General features: G+C 39.9%; 1 protein-coding gene across 2 annotated transcripts in view; it reads left to right on the top strand.

Annotated features, from left to right (window-relative positions):
• Positions 1–17,150, top strand: part of LOC101161760 (partitioning defective 3 homolog) — a 409,769-nt gene that overhangs the window by 246,712 nt on the left and 145,907 nt on the right. For both annotated transcript variants that reach the window (XM_023950353.2, XM_023950354.2), the window contains 2 exons: positions 4,875–5,023; positions 13,644–13,868. In XM_023950353.2, coding sequence (XP_023806121.1) covers positions 4,875–5,023; positions 13,644–13,868 — 374 coding nt within the window. The remainder of the gene's footprint in view (positions 1–4,874; positions 5,024–13,643; positions 13,869–17,150) is intronic.

Here is a 17,150-nt window from a genome sequence, read left to right as displayed (position 1 = left end):
GGCGTAAATTTGGTCTTGGGTTTAGGATAGGGTCGTGACTAAAAATAAAACCACCATTTTCACTTTTGGATGATTAAAACATCGGTATTCTTTAGTACTGGGATTGGTACTCTTTGTGCTTTTCACAGTGACCAGTTTGTGTGGACGTCTTATGGGCAATTTACAAAGACTTATGTATCACATGCTAGCCACATGCAGCAGTCACACACAGTCAATAAGGAGTTAGTGCGCCCATCTCAGTAACAGCTAGAGTATGGCATAAGGGCATGGAACGACAGCGTCAACTTATATTATCTTTATGAATATATGACTGTATCACCTACCACACACACGACAATGCTACATCACATTTTTATTATGTGAAGTGGTTGTAGGAACTGCACAGGAACTGCACCTATGACCCACCACCGGCCCAGACAACCCAAAAACCCACAGCAGCGACACAGGTCAACGACTAAGGCTTAAGGTTAGCCAGAAAGAGAATGCGATAGAAGAACAGAGCTTTACCACAAAAACAGCCTTCTCAATTCTCATATCTAAGATGAGATAAGGGTTGTTAAGTGTGTTGTTGGTGAATGTGGTGCGATGGTGAGGCATTGGTGTTCTATTAGTACATCAGGAATACAAAATTAAAAATTAAAATTAATCCATGTTAGGACTCTAAATAGTGCCCCCAAAGAAGGAGCTGTTGAAACGGGACCTTTTCAGGTGGTTTGGTCCATTCAGCGCTTAAACTAATCCAACCAAAACTCTTTGCAAAACTCTTTCAGTATTCACTCCCATTAAGAATAATCTCCTGTAACACCCATTGAATGGTGAAAAAAAGTGTTACAGTCAGCTTGATCTCATTGTTTGTGACTTTACAACAGATTTCTGCAAAAACCAATTTCTTGCGCGACCACTTATTTTGGTTAGTATTTGGAGAATTTCACTTTACACGTATCTTTAAATCACTTTATACCCAGCAATCTGCCCGCTTTTATTTACTGGTCTGCCAGCTCTCTGGTTTTCTGATTCTTTTCAAGGACACGCCGCACAGCATGCCCTGATGTGCTAAATTTTTAGTTTGTGACTCTAAGGAACATACCCTGCATGCACAAATATTATTCTATGCCTGTCAAACTGTGTTATCTTTGGCATTTTTCATGAATGTAGCTCAAGCAGTGGGAACAAATTATGGTTTCTGCCACAGGCAGTTAGCAAAGAGCCTAAAGACACCATTTCAAATTGCTTCTCAGCCAAAATGTCTGAAATATATTCATACGCAACACTCACTCATCTATTAAGTTAGGTGCCTTTTTCTGTGCTTGAATGATTTATAACTTAGATTTATAGTTTTTTTTTCCCCGTCTTTAACTTGTTAAACATAAGGACTAGACTGAAAATAGAGAAAAACCAAACATTGTTTAAAGAGGAAGTGGAATCCTTGAAGAAAACCCAAAGAACCTTTGCTTCTCTAAAAAGAATATCAAATAGTGAACCGCTTCCCATTAAGCTTTGGAAACTATTTAGGCAAATGGGCCTAAATTTTAAAATTTTTAGTAAATAGCACCAAAAAAAAGAAAAAATTAGTATATGCAACTAAAATGCATTTATTTCTTTTTGAGTCACCATCCAAGAGTGATTGACAACAGAAAAGCAGCATTCAGTTGGGCATTGGTTGTATAGGTCAAGGGTGCCCGATATATTAATAGCAACTGAGGGAAGTGTGGGTAGATCATGGGCCATCACAACCATAAAAAAGATAGATACTTTAAAAATAGCTGTCAGCAAATCATCATCCTCACGTCACTTGATTGACATGCCAAATGTCCAGTTGAATATCCTTTTATCAGTGCACATGCATATTTAACAACACAGGGCTCTGTTCTACTTGCAGATATGGAGTTTCCAACGTCGGCACACTGTACGCTGCAGCACAGTCAACATGACAACTACAAACACACGGGTCCACTTCAACACACTGTTGAAAAAAAACCGACAGACGAACCTTTTATAATGTTGTAATCTTACATAATCTAACCCTTGTGCTATCTTGGAGGCATGTTAATGTTGGGAGTGGGGTCATCTGGACCCCCCAAGACAGTGCGCTGAAGATTTTTTCTTCAATGATTTTAGAGCGTCACTGGTGTCCATGGATTACATGAAATTCTATCCACCTTTATCCACCTTTGTCATGGTAGGGAGAACACGTTAATGTAAGGGTGGGGTCATCTGAACCCCACAAGGGCTAAGTTGACCAATTTTATTCAATATAATTGTCAAATTTCCCTCAAAATCTGCATTACATAATAAGGAAGTGTATCGAAGTACATAAAAAGGGGTATATGTATATAGAGGTAGGTCTTTTGGAGCTGGTCATTTCAGAAGTAGCTTGAAGGCCAGAAAGGTGTGGGCACCTTTGCTATAGGTGGAGATGCAGGAGAAAGGTTGCAAAGAAATCTAAATGTCACCAGGGGGGTCTTAAGTGCGTCTAAAATTTTGTACTGTTAATGAAGTCTGAGTGACTGATGGATTTATCTTTTATCTTGCCTAACCCTTGTGCTATCTTGTGGGGTCAAACTGACCCCACCTTTACATTGATGTTTTATCCCTACCATGACAAAGGTGGATAAAAAATGTAATCCATGGATACCAGTGAAGATCACAAGTCATTGAAGAAAAAAGGTTCAGCACACTGTCATGTGGGGTCCAGATGACCCAACTCCCAACGTTAACGTGCCTTGGATAGCACAAGGGTTAATCCCTCTTATCATTTAGTGTGCCATGTATATGACATAAATTTAAAAATTGGCCAATCATAGACCATGTCACTGATAATTTTGTTTGGCCTATTGTGTAGAAAATACAGTGGATGAATCTAGGGATTTCTCCTTTAGGAAAGTTTCCACAAAAAGGCGTTTAGCTGTTTGTGGAAATTTTGCACTGAATTAATCAGAGGACGTGCTAAAAAAAAAAGAGAAGCAGCTCACAGCAACATACTGAAGTTCCTACTAAGTGAAGTGACACCACTGCAGAGCTGTCCCTCTGAACTTCACTCCTTCTGCCCACAGGTTTCTCACCAATGTTGCTCAGACGAGCTGGGTGCAGAGAGCTTTTTTTTTTCTTTTTCCATAATTACTCTTCCAAACAGTTGCACACTTGTCACCTCTGTGTACCTGACTGACAGGACCGTACACGCTCTAACCCGCTGGCCTCTCACTATGTCACTCTGTCTGTTAGCTCTGCAGGCCCACAAGCTGCTACTGCCAGGACTGAATTTCATCCAAATTCAGGGTGAACATGCTCACTTTGTAACCCACCGTTCCTTCCCCGCCTCTCAGTCACTTAGACAGATGATATTTGAAAGTAGAAAAATAAAGGGCACAGCTTTTTTTGTGTGAACTTGAAATGATAAGAATGGAGAGAAAAGCAAAGGATAATGAATAAATGAATAATACATCTGTGCTGTCATTGCTCTCTCTTCCCGTGTCCTCTGGAGCTGCTCCTATGAGGCAGTCTGATGGTGGTTAGGATTGTCAGGTATGGTTGACTGCAAAGTGACAGGCAGACATGCTTCCTCTGTGAAACGGGAGGCAGCTCCACTGTTAAATGTGGTTGACACCTTAAATGAGGATTGTTTACAGGCAAACAAGTTCAAGCCGATCCCATGTAGGCCTTCATAAAAGCAAACATTAGGCAACATGGAGGGCAGCTTGAAGGGAACATCTTTACTTAGAAGGAGATCTGGAGGAAAAATCCAGATGGGACAAATGTGACGAATAGCGCAATAGCCACAGAAAGTGGCAATTTTTTAGTTTGATCTGCAGGAGACCTAGTTTTCTTGAGTAGTCTTGGTGCGACTGTTCCCCTGAACTTTGATCAAACAGACACACCAGCTTGCATGCGCTATTCTTTTGTCAGATGACTGCGCACAGCGCCTAAAGGGGATGTTCATGTCATATCCGAGCGCTCTTTGCACGGAGGCTGACTGTTATAAATTAGGAAATCAGACAATTAGAGTCCTTAAGATGTGACCGCTCTTCTCTACAGCTCTTTCTGGGTTCAGAGAACCCAAAAAACCACAGTACCTGTACGTGCCAACCCCCATATAAGGGCATATGACGAAGGCTTATACTTACATTCACAGGGGTGCAGTTACTTTTGTGGACTGTTTTAGTTCATTTTTATTCATCTACAATGGTCAAATGATAATTACAGAAACAATAGCTACATTTTGTTCCAACGATCAAAGTCTAGTAACTGATGGTCTTCTTGCATTCAAATGAATTTTTCCACATGTAAATGCCCCAGTTCTCCTCTCCCTCCCTGCCTCCTGCTCCCAGTCCCCCCTGATTTTCAATTAAGATCCAGACAGAGATAGGGAGGATGTTAAAGAGAGTACACTGTAGTGGGTTGGGTCCTGCATGACACATTGGGGGGGCGAGCAGACTGAATGAGAATTGAGTGGCCATGACCCTGGAGCACCCTCACCTCACAGGGGTATCGCACATCTAGGCCATGCCTCCCCTTCCCAATTATGGAGAATCCTGAGCAGGGATGGAGGTGCCCTTTATTGGAGCAGTCACCGAAATAAAAGATGTGTAACGGTTGTGTATATGTGTGTGTGAGTATTGAATATCAATTGTCATTATCTGATAGTGTTGGAGCATTTTGGTCTGAGGATTGTGGTTGTGTGAATATTAATAGGTTTTTTTTTCACTTTCTGCTTTAATATCAGACTAGCCTCAAGCCATGGCTGTGCAACTTGATGTAAATGATTGAAAAAACTGCATCTATAATTGGATAATGATGCTCAAAAAGGATTATCTCTTTGCCATTAATTTGATACATTTGTTTCTGTCTCCCTCTTTTCTCTTCTTTCCAAACTTCAGCACGCTAAGTCCTGATGCAGAGGCCGACCTTTCATTCCAGAGGGAGGGCTTTGGCCGCCAGAGCATGTCGGAGAAGCGCACCAAGCAGTACGACAATCCTGCAAGACTGGAGATTATGAAAAGTCGAAAAACCAAAAGCATGGATCTAGGTACATTTTTATGCACAAAACATATGGCATATGCATTATGGTTGCTATCTATCTATCTATCTATCTATCTATCTATCTATCTATCTATCTATCTATCTATCTATCTATCTATCTATCTATCTATCTATCTATCTATCTATCTATCTATCTATCTATCTATCTATCTATCTATCTATCTATCTATCTATCTATCTATCTATCTATCTATCTATCTATCTATCTATTCTTCCGTTCACCCATCAATCCATCCATTCCTCCTTCAGTCCATCCATTTATCCATTTATATGTTAATCCATTCATTCATCCATCCATCCACCCATCAATGTATCAATTTCCTCCTTCCATCTGTCTGTCTATCCATCCATCTCTCCATCCATCCACCATTTAATCTATCCATTCCTTCTATCCATCTGTCCATCTATCCAATACAGTAAACCCTTGTCTTTCGCGGGGGTTACGTTCCAAAAAGAACCCGTGATAGGCAAAATCCGTGAAGTAGAATCCTTTTTTTTTTTACAAATATTATACAATTAAATACTGTATTATACATTGAAAAGAAATAACAAACCATTTACAGGCTCAAGCATTTGTTTCACAAATAAAAGTACTTTAGAAATGTTTTTTTCAACAACTAACTTCTGTACTGTACTGTCAAATAATAATTTGAATCATCCATGTGAACAGAAGGCTTCAAATTGCGGAGATTAGCCCCGCCCACCGCCACCCGAGTAATACGATTAAACGGGAGAAAATTTAAAATGATTATGAAAAAAATACAAAGTACAGTCGGACAAATAGTGACTCAGGTGTATTTCTTCAGACTGAGCCGCTGCATCCTGACTCCGCTCTGCAGTGTTTTCTTTATTTTGAAGCCCGTGGTGCAGATGTGTTTGTTCAGGAGAAGAACATAGTGATAGGCAGTTGTTGTCGCTCTTTTTTCTATGGGTTTTAGAGAAACTCGAAATTGCTAGATGATTTGCACCTACGTAATGTAAATTTGACAAGCTGCTTTACGTACGTGTACATATTAAACTGTAACGTTATTGACGCACAGGTAGAGAAGAAGTGGAGTGACTTTTTAGCCAATCAGAATGCGGAACACAATGCACGATGCAAATCCTTGAAGTAGCGAAACCGTGAAAAGTAAACCGCGTTATAGCGAGGGATCACTGTAATCCATCCATCCGTCCATCCCTACATCCATCAGCATATCAGTCCGTCCATCTTTCCATTCATCCACTCATCCATCTATCTGTAATATTTGAGCTGCAATGAAATGATTCTTTTTCCACATATATAAAAATGCCCTCTTTCAAATTCTCTACATTTCTCGGCACTCATGCTTTCCTTCATCAGAAACTTCTGCAAACAATGAATAGGCTTTATACTAAATGACTAGATGAGTATGTCAGCTATATGGACCTTACAATGTATCAAAGACAAATGGTTTCCTTGATTACAACAAAAATGTTATAATGTAAGGAGCATATTTAGTTTTGAAGAAAATTTTCCCACTTTAAACAAAACCCATCTTTGTATTATGACCAGCAGAAAAAGCTACAAAAATAACCTGAAATCTTTCTAAAGACACAAAGAATTTGAAACTCCACATTTGTTCACTGAGTTGAAGTAAGAACACGTTTTTAGGGACAACCTCAAGATGGGAAAGCCATGTAACACTCACACACGTGTACAGGTTAATGTATCTTGGGAAAAGTGGTTGTGTGCATTTGCTTTCCCACTGTGCAGGTGCTGTCTTCTCTCGGATCACCGATTAATCACTTCAGATAACACTCCTTGAGCTCCCAGTGCTGCTCAGTCTACTGTAAAGGTCATTGACCCCCGTCCCAATGTTGGTGCATTGGTGGTCAGCCATTTCACCTGTGTTGGATCAAGAATGGAAACGTTTTTGGTTCTTAGAACTGTGACAGTAGGACGTTTCTTCGGTGTTGACTGATGGCACTCTGGCTTCAGTTAGCGATTTGTTGAGCATGAAAATGGGTTCCATGTGGTCCATTGTGTTCAAAATTTTATTAGATATTTCCTTGAAACGGCCATCACACCAGATTGTGTGAAGCCAACCTCTTCTCTAATGAAATTAAGGAATTGTTATTCATCCAAATACACATTTATGAAAGAAAATTAATAATAAATTATAAAATAATACTTTATTCTTCACACAATGGGGAAATTATTCTCCGCATTTGACCCATCCCCTGGGGGAGCGGTGAGTAGCAGCTGAACTGTGCTTGGGAGGCAGTAGCATTAAGGGTGTTGCCTAAGGACCCCCACTGAGTGATGTTGTTTGCCATTGATGTAGAAATTGTCCCCAGTGCCATTGCTCATTCCCCTCTGGGAATTGAACCCTGGATTCCTGCATGGTAGCCTTTCACCTTACCAACCGAGCTACCCAGCCAACCAATATCTTATCGTGCTTGAGTGAAGTGAACATTTCTTTGTGAATTTCATTAGAAGACAGAAACATTCTAGGAAATAAGCTAATTCAACTGGTCATGAAGTCAAAACTTTTCTGTAGAGTGGTCTCATTCATCGTGGGAGTTACTTTCTAAAAGTAACTTGTGATAGATCAAATCTAAGTAATGGAATTGTGGATGTTTTAAGGCTTTAAACCCCTAACTACAAACTTTAGACCCTTTTTAAATGCAATCATTCACACTTCCAGAATGTTCTCTTAAGGTCCAAAAAAGGTTAAAGTTGATAACTTTGCAGAAAGAAAAGGTAAAACCTTTATAGAATGTAGATGAAATCTTCAGACGAGGCCCCACAGTGTTGCAACAAGGCGTCGCCGTGGATTTTTATGTTAAATATAACGTGAAACTGAACCTCATAGAATGAACCAATATTGACTAAGAAATGTATCATCAACCACAGATTATGATTACGAATCAAATTGTTGTTCAAATAAATGGTTAGACCCCTATGTAAAGCTGATCCAAACCTGTTGCCTGTTGGTTTTCACCAAAGCTCATAACCAAGTCAAGTCCTCAATAGTAGCATGGAAAATTGTCCACAGCACCGCAATTCGTGGAGGTGAGCAACCGTGCTGATGCCTGCCTAACACGCTGTCATCCTTATTACAGCCAAGCGCTATGAAAGACCCATAAAGTCAATAAGCTAGATCACAAAAAAGGGTCTTCCCTCATAACTAGCTCCTGATTGGATGTGTGATCTTGGCACCTTTAGATCCACAAGCGAAAAGCGTTAAGGTAATTGCGGCATGATCAAATGAGAGTTTTCATATTCCTGAAAGGCAGACGCTCTGAATAGAGACTTGGCAACAATTGCGGGGACCTGTGCCATTGTGCTCATTCTGCACTGCAAATAATTGAAGAGAATACTCATTACTCCCGAAAGTACAGCGGGCTGCGGGGCGGCAGGCATCGGAGAGGCAATTTGAATATACAGACGCTCTTTGCCAGTTGGCCTCTTCAGCTCCACACATTTGATCTATCATATTTTCAACTCTTATTGGAGCACATTACAGAGCTGGTTCATTAAATTAACAGAACCATCTAATAACTGGGTCTCATGTATGTATAAGAAATGAGCGTGTTTGATATTTCCAGAGCCATTTGGGATGAAGAGAAACTGATGAGATATCATAATATAGCGTGCGACTCTTCAAAAGCAAACTCGCTGGGGTTGCATTCGAAGTCTGGTTTTTCTTTTTTTCTTTTGGTCCAACTAAGTGGTTTTTTTCCCCAAATCCAATGGTTCCAATAGAAAATCCAACGACACTATTAATTTATAATTGCAGGGGCGGCCTTGCCTTTTTTGGCAAGAAAAGAACGTTGCAACTTGTTTCTGCCATTGAATATATATATTTAGCATAAAGAAAAAGAAAAAAAAAGTTTGACTTACCTTACTTTTGTTATTTACTTTGCTAATTACCTTTTACTTTACAGTTACCTTTTTTTTAAATTAAAACTTTTTTGTTTTTCTTTAACCAAAAGGGTTAAAGGGGGGGGGGGGGGGGGGGGTTTAAGGGCCACATGTGCCTCTAGAGCCTCAGATTGCAGACCAAAAAAAGAACTGGACAGAGTAACGCCGCCTTCCTAGAGTCAAACAGGAAGTACCTGCTGGCTTCAAGAAACCAAAATCCCACAGAGCGATAAACGGCTTTTATTCATTCATTCATTTTATTTGTCAGAATAGCCATTCTTACTCTGATACCTTTTTTCCCCACGATCGTGTTAATCCAAAATATTTGTCATGATATTGTTTTCCGTAGTGCAAATTATTTAAATTATAAACTGGCCAGTCAGATGTCTCAAATAAAAGTATGTGGTGCCTGCCTTGAACCTTTGAAACGTTTGATTGACACATTTTGTGTAACCTGCTTTCAAGTGGTAGGGGTGTGGCCTTCCAAAAACCTCAACCCTGATTGGTGAGAGTGGTTGCCATAGAAAGAATGACTCTGATCAACCCATCCTTTTGTTGGATGCGGAAGTAAGCCATTTTTCTATGGGCGACGTCACACTCCCTCGGCCCAATTCTTATATACAGTCAATAGTTTCTACACAGAAATCACAGTCTCAATTTACAGATCAACAAGTGAGAAGGACAAATCAGCACAGCTGACCCAGTCACGTCTCCCTTCCATTCTGGTAACTTGCAAATGGCCTTCCTCCAACCACCTTGAAGGGTATTTTTAACCTAATTACCCTTTTATGACCCTCCTTAAAGCCCTGACTCTTTAAATAAATTATGCTTGATGGAGTCCCTGTCTGTACACAGATCTTCCCATGCAAGGGTCTTTGGCGAATAATAGTCACTAAGGATTGTTTTGGCTCCTATAATTAGACTATGAATTTGTGTGTCTCTAATATTTGCTGATTATTTTTTCATAGAGTTTGCCATAACTCCTCGGCAACGCTTGATGGCAAACGGGCCATCTCCAGTTAACCGTCCTTGCCCCCTAATCTGACAGAGCAACACACATTGGTTGACTTATTTCTAACTATGTTGAAAATTCAAAGCACACTCCATATTTGATTTGTTTTTCTCCGTTTTTTTCTCTTCTTTTATTTCGGTTTAATGATTTGCATTTCTCCTCCAAACGTGTGGGGAGTGGCAAACTCGTGTCTGTATGCAAAAGGGGAATATGCATTTTCTTCCCTGTGAATAAGAAGGAGCTGAGGAGCAGAGCGCCGAGGTTTCTGTAGTGTGATAGGAATCACATAATAGACTGGCATACAGAGAGCTGTCCGTCAAAGTCTCCCAGGAGAGCCGGGGCTGCCTCTGATGGAAACAAAAAAACTGGTCGAGGCAGCCGGGTCCATGGGCAAACTCCCTTTCTCCCCCTCTTTTTGCTTCCCTTAACCATTCTCTTTGTCTCTGTGCTGCTTTCAGACATTCGCCATGTTGGTTAGAAACAATAAGGAGTACTACTGAGGGCCAGAATAGCAAGCAGGAGCATAATTCCCTGTCTCCAAGTACAGCAGATGTCATTTGTGTTCCTGTGAACGGCTGCATCCTGTGAAACTCAAACTTGCAATCCCTCTGTGCCAGCTAGTCATGCTGAATTCCCTTTCCGTCCGTCCTTCCTTTATAAAGAAGCTTTCTGTGTACATAATGTACATTTCTCACCTGTTTGGTGACAGACTAAAATACAGGTTAAGTCTTTAACACCAGAGCTTTGTCTCCAGAGTTCCTTCCTCTATCGGAACTCTACACTCGTTTGCGCAATTAACAAAATTCCATTCTGCAGTGCGGATAAGCCACCTTACAGTAGTGTAGTCAGCACAATCAATGTGAATCAGCTGATTCTTTCATGGAGAAAAGTGACAGAATCAGTTGACTCACGTTGAAGAGTTACGGTAGGTCAAAGAGCATTTGTTTTTTAGGTGTGCGCCAGCGACATCTCAAGTGTCAAAGGGTTAAATTCATAGCCGTCAACAGTAGCAAATCCCTTGATGATAAGGTCAAAAGTGTACCAGCTCCATGCAGTTTTAGGCAGGACACATGAGAGTGTGAATTTTTTCTAAGTGGGAGTCCATGTGTGTTCTACTCTCTGGTCCTCGGAGAACACTTTTCTGTATTTTTTCAATCTTACCATGTTCAAACATACCTGCTTTTATGGCTGCCATTATCTGGCTTCTATAGAGCTTGATGATGAGTTGAATCAAGTGTGCTCAAGTAAAAAAGGTTGGGAAACACTGTTGTTGACCATTGACTGTATATGAGAACTTCATAGAGTGTGATGTCACCCTTAGAAAATGGGTAACATCTCTGACGAAACGATGTCAATTCAGTTAGCATTTTTTTGCAAATGGACACCAGTCAGTAAGCAGTCATTGTTCCAAATCGGTTTTCGTTTCTATGGCAACCACTCTTGCTAATCAGGAGTGAGCTTGTCAGAAGTCCATACCCCTACCACTTGAAGGCAAACTGGAGGGGAATCAAAAGTTTTAAACATTTGATAACCTAAACTACAGCAAAAGTATTTTTAATAAATTAGGATTAGCAAGAACACATGAAAGGAAGGGATGAGAGCACGAATGGTTGTTCTAACAAATAGAATGACAGAGTAATATGTTTATTTCTCTGTAGAAGTCTACAGGATTTTGACTTCTTCGAGGCAGTGGGTACTTCCTGTTTCGAGTGAGTTTTTTTTCAGTACAGTTCTTATTTACAGTCATTGTTCTAGACACAGCACTTCAGGCTAAATTCCCTACAATGCACCTATTCATGTACTGCCTCAGAAGTGAAATGATTCTACTATTTCTGAAATTGGACAAGATTTGTCCGGTCAAGCTTTTCCCGCTGAGTCTCATACTATTTCGAGCGACCAGTAACTACATCCAGAACACATGGTGGTTTGACTTAAGCTCACATTGGGTATTTACTGAAAACCAACAGAGCAAAGAAGGAATTGTCCGCATGTGCTTCAGCAGCTACACAAAATAAATATCTATTAAAAACAGAAAAGATTTCCAAAAAACTTGATTTAAACACAGATCTCAGACAAGAAACATTGCCCTTTTTAGCACAACTGTAGCATTTGCAGGTGTTATTTAGTTGTTGTGCCTTATAACCTTTGGTTCCAGCAAATACCTCTCATGCTGTTTGGAACAGAAGGAAGTGGAAATTGATTTTGCTCCCTTTTCCATATGTTGCCCAAAATTGCTTTCTTCCAGTTCAGAGGTCTGTTTTCTTTGCCTAAAGATCCTCTGTGATCACCAGTGGGACATGCCTCATTTGGACTACTTAAAGCATTGTGGATTATCCTGTTTGTTTTAGCAAACTGTGAGCCTCATTGTGGAGTGTCTCCACATGTGCGATGGAGACAGAAACACATATTAATATTTGCCTCTTTGGAAACTAACAGGAAAAGTCCATTAAGTTGCAGCACCTAAATCCACAGCGGACATACCGTTGACGGCATGTGCAGGCTTTGCCTCGTTGCCTCTCTGGGTAAACTCTGTTCAGATGTGCTTTAACCTCTGAGAGACTTTTGGATTGAAGTTATTCCATTAGCATTTGATCCTGTAGTACTGACAGTTTCCTTCAGAAATGTTTCCCTTATTGTTGTTCTATTTCACAGGGATTTACAGCTACATAAAAGCAGAGTAGATATGACAGATGCATTGATATTTACCCACTGCTGGATAAAAAAGGAACTCTAGGGCGATGGACCAATACCACTGCTTGCACAACCTAAACATTCCACTGCATTGGAAAAATAATTCCTCAACACAAAGTTTGTTTTTGTCCCGGTGGGTCTGCCACCATGTCGATCAGCACTATATCTGTCTTCGTAAAGACATGTCTTAAATCCAAACTTTTAGTACGGAGGGAGTAAAAAAGGCTACACAAATACAATTTTCAACTCTACAGCTTGGCCACATCTAAAAAAACAAAGCAGCTTTGGGAAACCTGCTCCATGGACAGATCAGACTAGACGATCTCAATCCCATGGTGCCACATTTGCTGGAAAAACAGTTATAGTCACAAATAAATCGGGCAAACTGTCGAGCTCAGTGGCGGATGAATAAAGGACTGGGCTTCTGTCGCAGCCAGGGTTAAGGTTGGGGTTGAATGGAGGTATCCATCCCCAGATAAACAGGTTTACAAAATGTGTTTTCGGGTATGATTATTTAAAACAAAAATAAAAATGGGACAAAACGTTTAAAAAGAGAAAGAATAGTGGAGTTTTAGTGAAATGTCTCAGCTATGGAGTGGACAGAGGTTTCTGAAGGCTGCCTTTAAAGTCCCACTTCAATCATCTTTTGATCAATTGTAAATGCTTTCCTGGTGGTCTTTAAATCATGATTATGCCACTTTTAGCAAAAAAAAAAACAACCAAAAAAGAGCCCAGAGCGGCAGGAGTTTATTAGAAATTTAGCGGGACTGTAAAACCTGCAATTTTCCAATGAGGAGTCAACCGCTCTACCACAGCCGGGCCATTAAAGACAAAACTGTCACCCTTGAAGAAAAAATGTCAAAGAGGACCTAAAGTACTGTCCTCATTTTCTAGCCAGTCACAGGTGTTTTTTTTTTCTAACCTCCTCATTATTTTACAAACCTCAACACAATGAATGAACACCAAATGAGGCCTAAGTTTGGGTCTGTGTGACACTGTTCACTCCTTCTGCAGGATCTGAGAATCGTGAAGTGGGACCTTCACCAAGTCAGCAAAAGCCAGGTTCCCTCGAAAGCCTGGAAGCAGCTGTAGCCAAGGTGAGCGTCAACAACAAGATCGGCGTCCACAGGCTCCACTCCCACATGACAAGAGGCCGCGGCTGCAACGAAAGCTTCCGGGCGGCAATCGACAAATCCTACGAGAAATCCGGTTCGAAAAAGGGAAGCAGCATTGAAACACGTGAGTGTTACAGTATCAGAATCCCTGAATTCCCGCTGTTATCTGTGGAAAATGTTTGAAACCAGCATCCAGTTCACATTTAATACTTTTACGTTGAAACTAGTGCCTTAGTCACATGCAGTGTGACTAGATAAGATAAGATAAGAAAAGCAAGGGATGTCAGAATTGACTACTTTTACTGTGTTCCCCACTGCAAAAAAAGCCCCTCCCACTTCTCCTGCCACAGTGCGGGGCAGCTGTGCTTCTCACTGGGAGAACCTCTGAATGATGACATGGACAAATGCCTTGATGCTTTTGGAGAGCTCTTTTAAATAAATAAACCTAATCCCTCATCAACCCCTTGCCTGCGTGATGAGGTAGAGGAAACCTTTTGATGGAAGCTCCTCCCACACGCGCCGGGAGCTTCAGGTTAACACACTTTTGAAAAAGCTTCAAGCATAAACTTTGGCAAACGCTAAAACAAAGATTTAAATGATTTAGGCAGGGTCATCTGCCATGGCCATGATCCATCGTACCGCTACCTTTCACTACACAAGTCTGTGTTTGAGCTTGAGAAAAAACCAGACATTGAACATACATTAAAAGTTAAACCAGTTGAACTTTGGTAGTGATGTATGACCAGTATCTCATATCCACACATAAGGGCAGTTGTGACTACGACCAATCAAGGGAAATTAAGCACAATAGATTTTCAACTCTAATGTTTTCACTTTTGCTTATCTGGCTAGTTATTAAACCAGATTTTGTTCAACGTATTGGAAACTTTTGCCATCAAAAGGTGCTAATTAGTTTCATTTGATTCCATAAATGTTTTGTTTGAAGACCACAAACATTCATCGCTTTAGAGGAGCTGACAGTCTTACATTTTTCAACAGGTAACAGGACTGAAACAGCATAAGAGTAATCACTCGATATAATTTTCTTTCCACCATGAAAGGATTCCATTAATAAAGCCTGGGGACATTTAAAAAAAAAAAGAGGGAATTATTTGCCTGAAATGCTTTGTTCTCTTAAGCTCTGTCGGCAAACCACTAAATACAGTCTTATCTCAGTGAAGAAAAATGGGGAAAGCAGACAATTTTCTCTGCTGCAGTGTATTGCATTCTCCCCATGATATTCAAATAACTCTGTTTTTCAATTTAGATAAAAGCAGGCAGCCTGTGCTCGTCACTGAGGTTAATAGTCAAAGTTGACAGATAAGCCTCTGGCTTTGACTGCTCCCAGACTTTTATTTACATAAAATAAGAACGTGGCATCACGTAAAGAAAATGTGTCCCCACAAGATATTCTGCAGGGCGAAACGCACTTTCTCTTGTGCTACTATGTGTTGCATCATTTAAAAAAAAAAACAAGAACTAAAAGACGGGAGAAAAAAAATGTTGCTTTTATATCTTGGGGTAAAACGAGCAATTTTACTTGTCTGTCTTAACCTGCACTGGCTTTAACATGTCATTGACTATTAAAGCACGAACATTTAATAGCAGATTTGGAGAAAATGGGACTAAATGTGTCCCGTTGTCTTCTGCAAATTAGGACAACTTCATCTATGATTCTGCTGTCAACTCAGGTTGCCGTGTTTTCCTGTTCCAGCAAACCACTAGTATAGCTCTGGATGCCTGATGTTAAAAACTTTTTGTCTGATTCTTTTTTTATCATGGATGTAGCTATTTATTTTTAATTATTTGATTCATATCCTAATTTGTGGTTGAGGATACAATTCATAGTGGATATTAGTTCATTTTGAACTGATTCAATGACCATAAATCAATCCAGGACATCTTTAGCCAAAACATCAAGCAACGTGACTCAGACATAAATACCTGGTACTGAACAGTGCAGATGAAGTTTTCCAGATTCCTTGGATTTCTTGTAAGATAATCAAATGCAAATTAAAAATATGTACAAACAAACACGTAAACACAAATTCATGGCAAATCAATCCACATTTTAGTTTCCTAAAGTTCAAACTACTGTTGTTTTCCACATCAAAATAATCCAAAGGGAAGATTATTAGAACCTTCTAGCACACACACACTGCCGGTCACATGTCTTTCAAAGTGTTTCCACACATTGGACTGTAAGGACAGTTTGATCATTCTTTGCTGACATCACACATGTGTTGACCGCGTTCATGCACTTGGTCGTTTTAATGTTGTAGTAAAATAAACCTAGCATTACTCAAGCCAAAGGATATTTTCCAATATCAATTTAAATATTATTTTTTTATTATTATAAAAGGATTTTATAACAGTATAGGTGGATCGATTAACAACTTTCCTCAGACAGACCGGTGTGGTTGGATTGCAGGAGCATAAATCCATGAAGTCGATTAATTGTTACACCCCTACTGAGGGGGGATTACTTCCATCTCATGCTTCATTTGAACTGACCAACCTAAGCAGAAATTGACATTTATGTTACATTTTAACCTAATCCTTTACTTCTGGTACAGTCTACAGTCTTCTCTTGACATATTTTAGTGATCTTATTGCTTCCAGAATTTTTTACAATGCATTGAGGGCTGTACAATGGAACAGTGGTTAGCGCTCTTGCCTCACAGCTAGACGGCACTGGTTCAAATCCTACAAGGGGGACCTGAAACAGAATCACCAATGAGCCACCAGTTTGCATGTTCTCCCTGTGCATCCATGGGCCTTTTCCAAAAACATGCTTCTGAGGTTATTTGTTACTCTAAAATTGTTTCTAGTGTGTGTGTCTGGATAGGTGTTCTGCATCCTGATTGGCTGTAGACCATGTCATTCAATTTCCTCCATGTTATGTTTATAGAGTGTATTCATCTTGTTACATTTTCCTAATTGTAAACTGTGCTCTGATAATAGTTTTCATTCAAAACAAAGCAAAAGTTTACATGCATTCAAAAAAACCTAAATGTCACTGATAGAAATGATGAATAAAAGCAAAAATGTTTTGTGAATGTATAACATGAACAAACTGGAAATAGAAATACGCAGATCATCAGGTGTTGTAAAAAAGGGGTGGGATCATAAAAGATTTCTCTTCAACGCACCCCTTTTTTACAACACACTGTCTTGTTTTATCTGTCTATTTTATTTATTTTCATTTGTGTTTGAAATAAAGAAAATTGAATTGAGTTGAATTCTACAATACTGGACTAATTTTTCTATTAAGCTGTAAACTTTGAGAGTTTAAAGTTTAGAGTTTTTGCAGGTTATTTTTAGAATGTAACCCATGCGATAAATGAGAGAACACTACCTGAAGCCACACAAACAGTTCTGAATGCACTTGTGTGTGGAGGCAGGT

The sequence above is a fragment of the Oryzias latipes genome, chromosome 20, assembly GCF_053564925.1.
Source record: "Oryzias latipes strain Hd-rR chromosome 20, Olatipes_Hd-rR_3.1".
NCBI lineage: Eukaryota > Metazoa > Chordata > Actinopteri > Beloniformes > Adrianichthyidae > Oryzias > Oryzias latipes.
The sequence above is the reverse complement of the archived record's forward strand: the minus strand, read 5'-3'. Positions and strand labels throughout refer to the sequence as shown.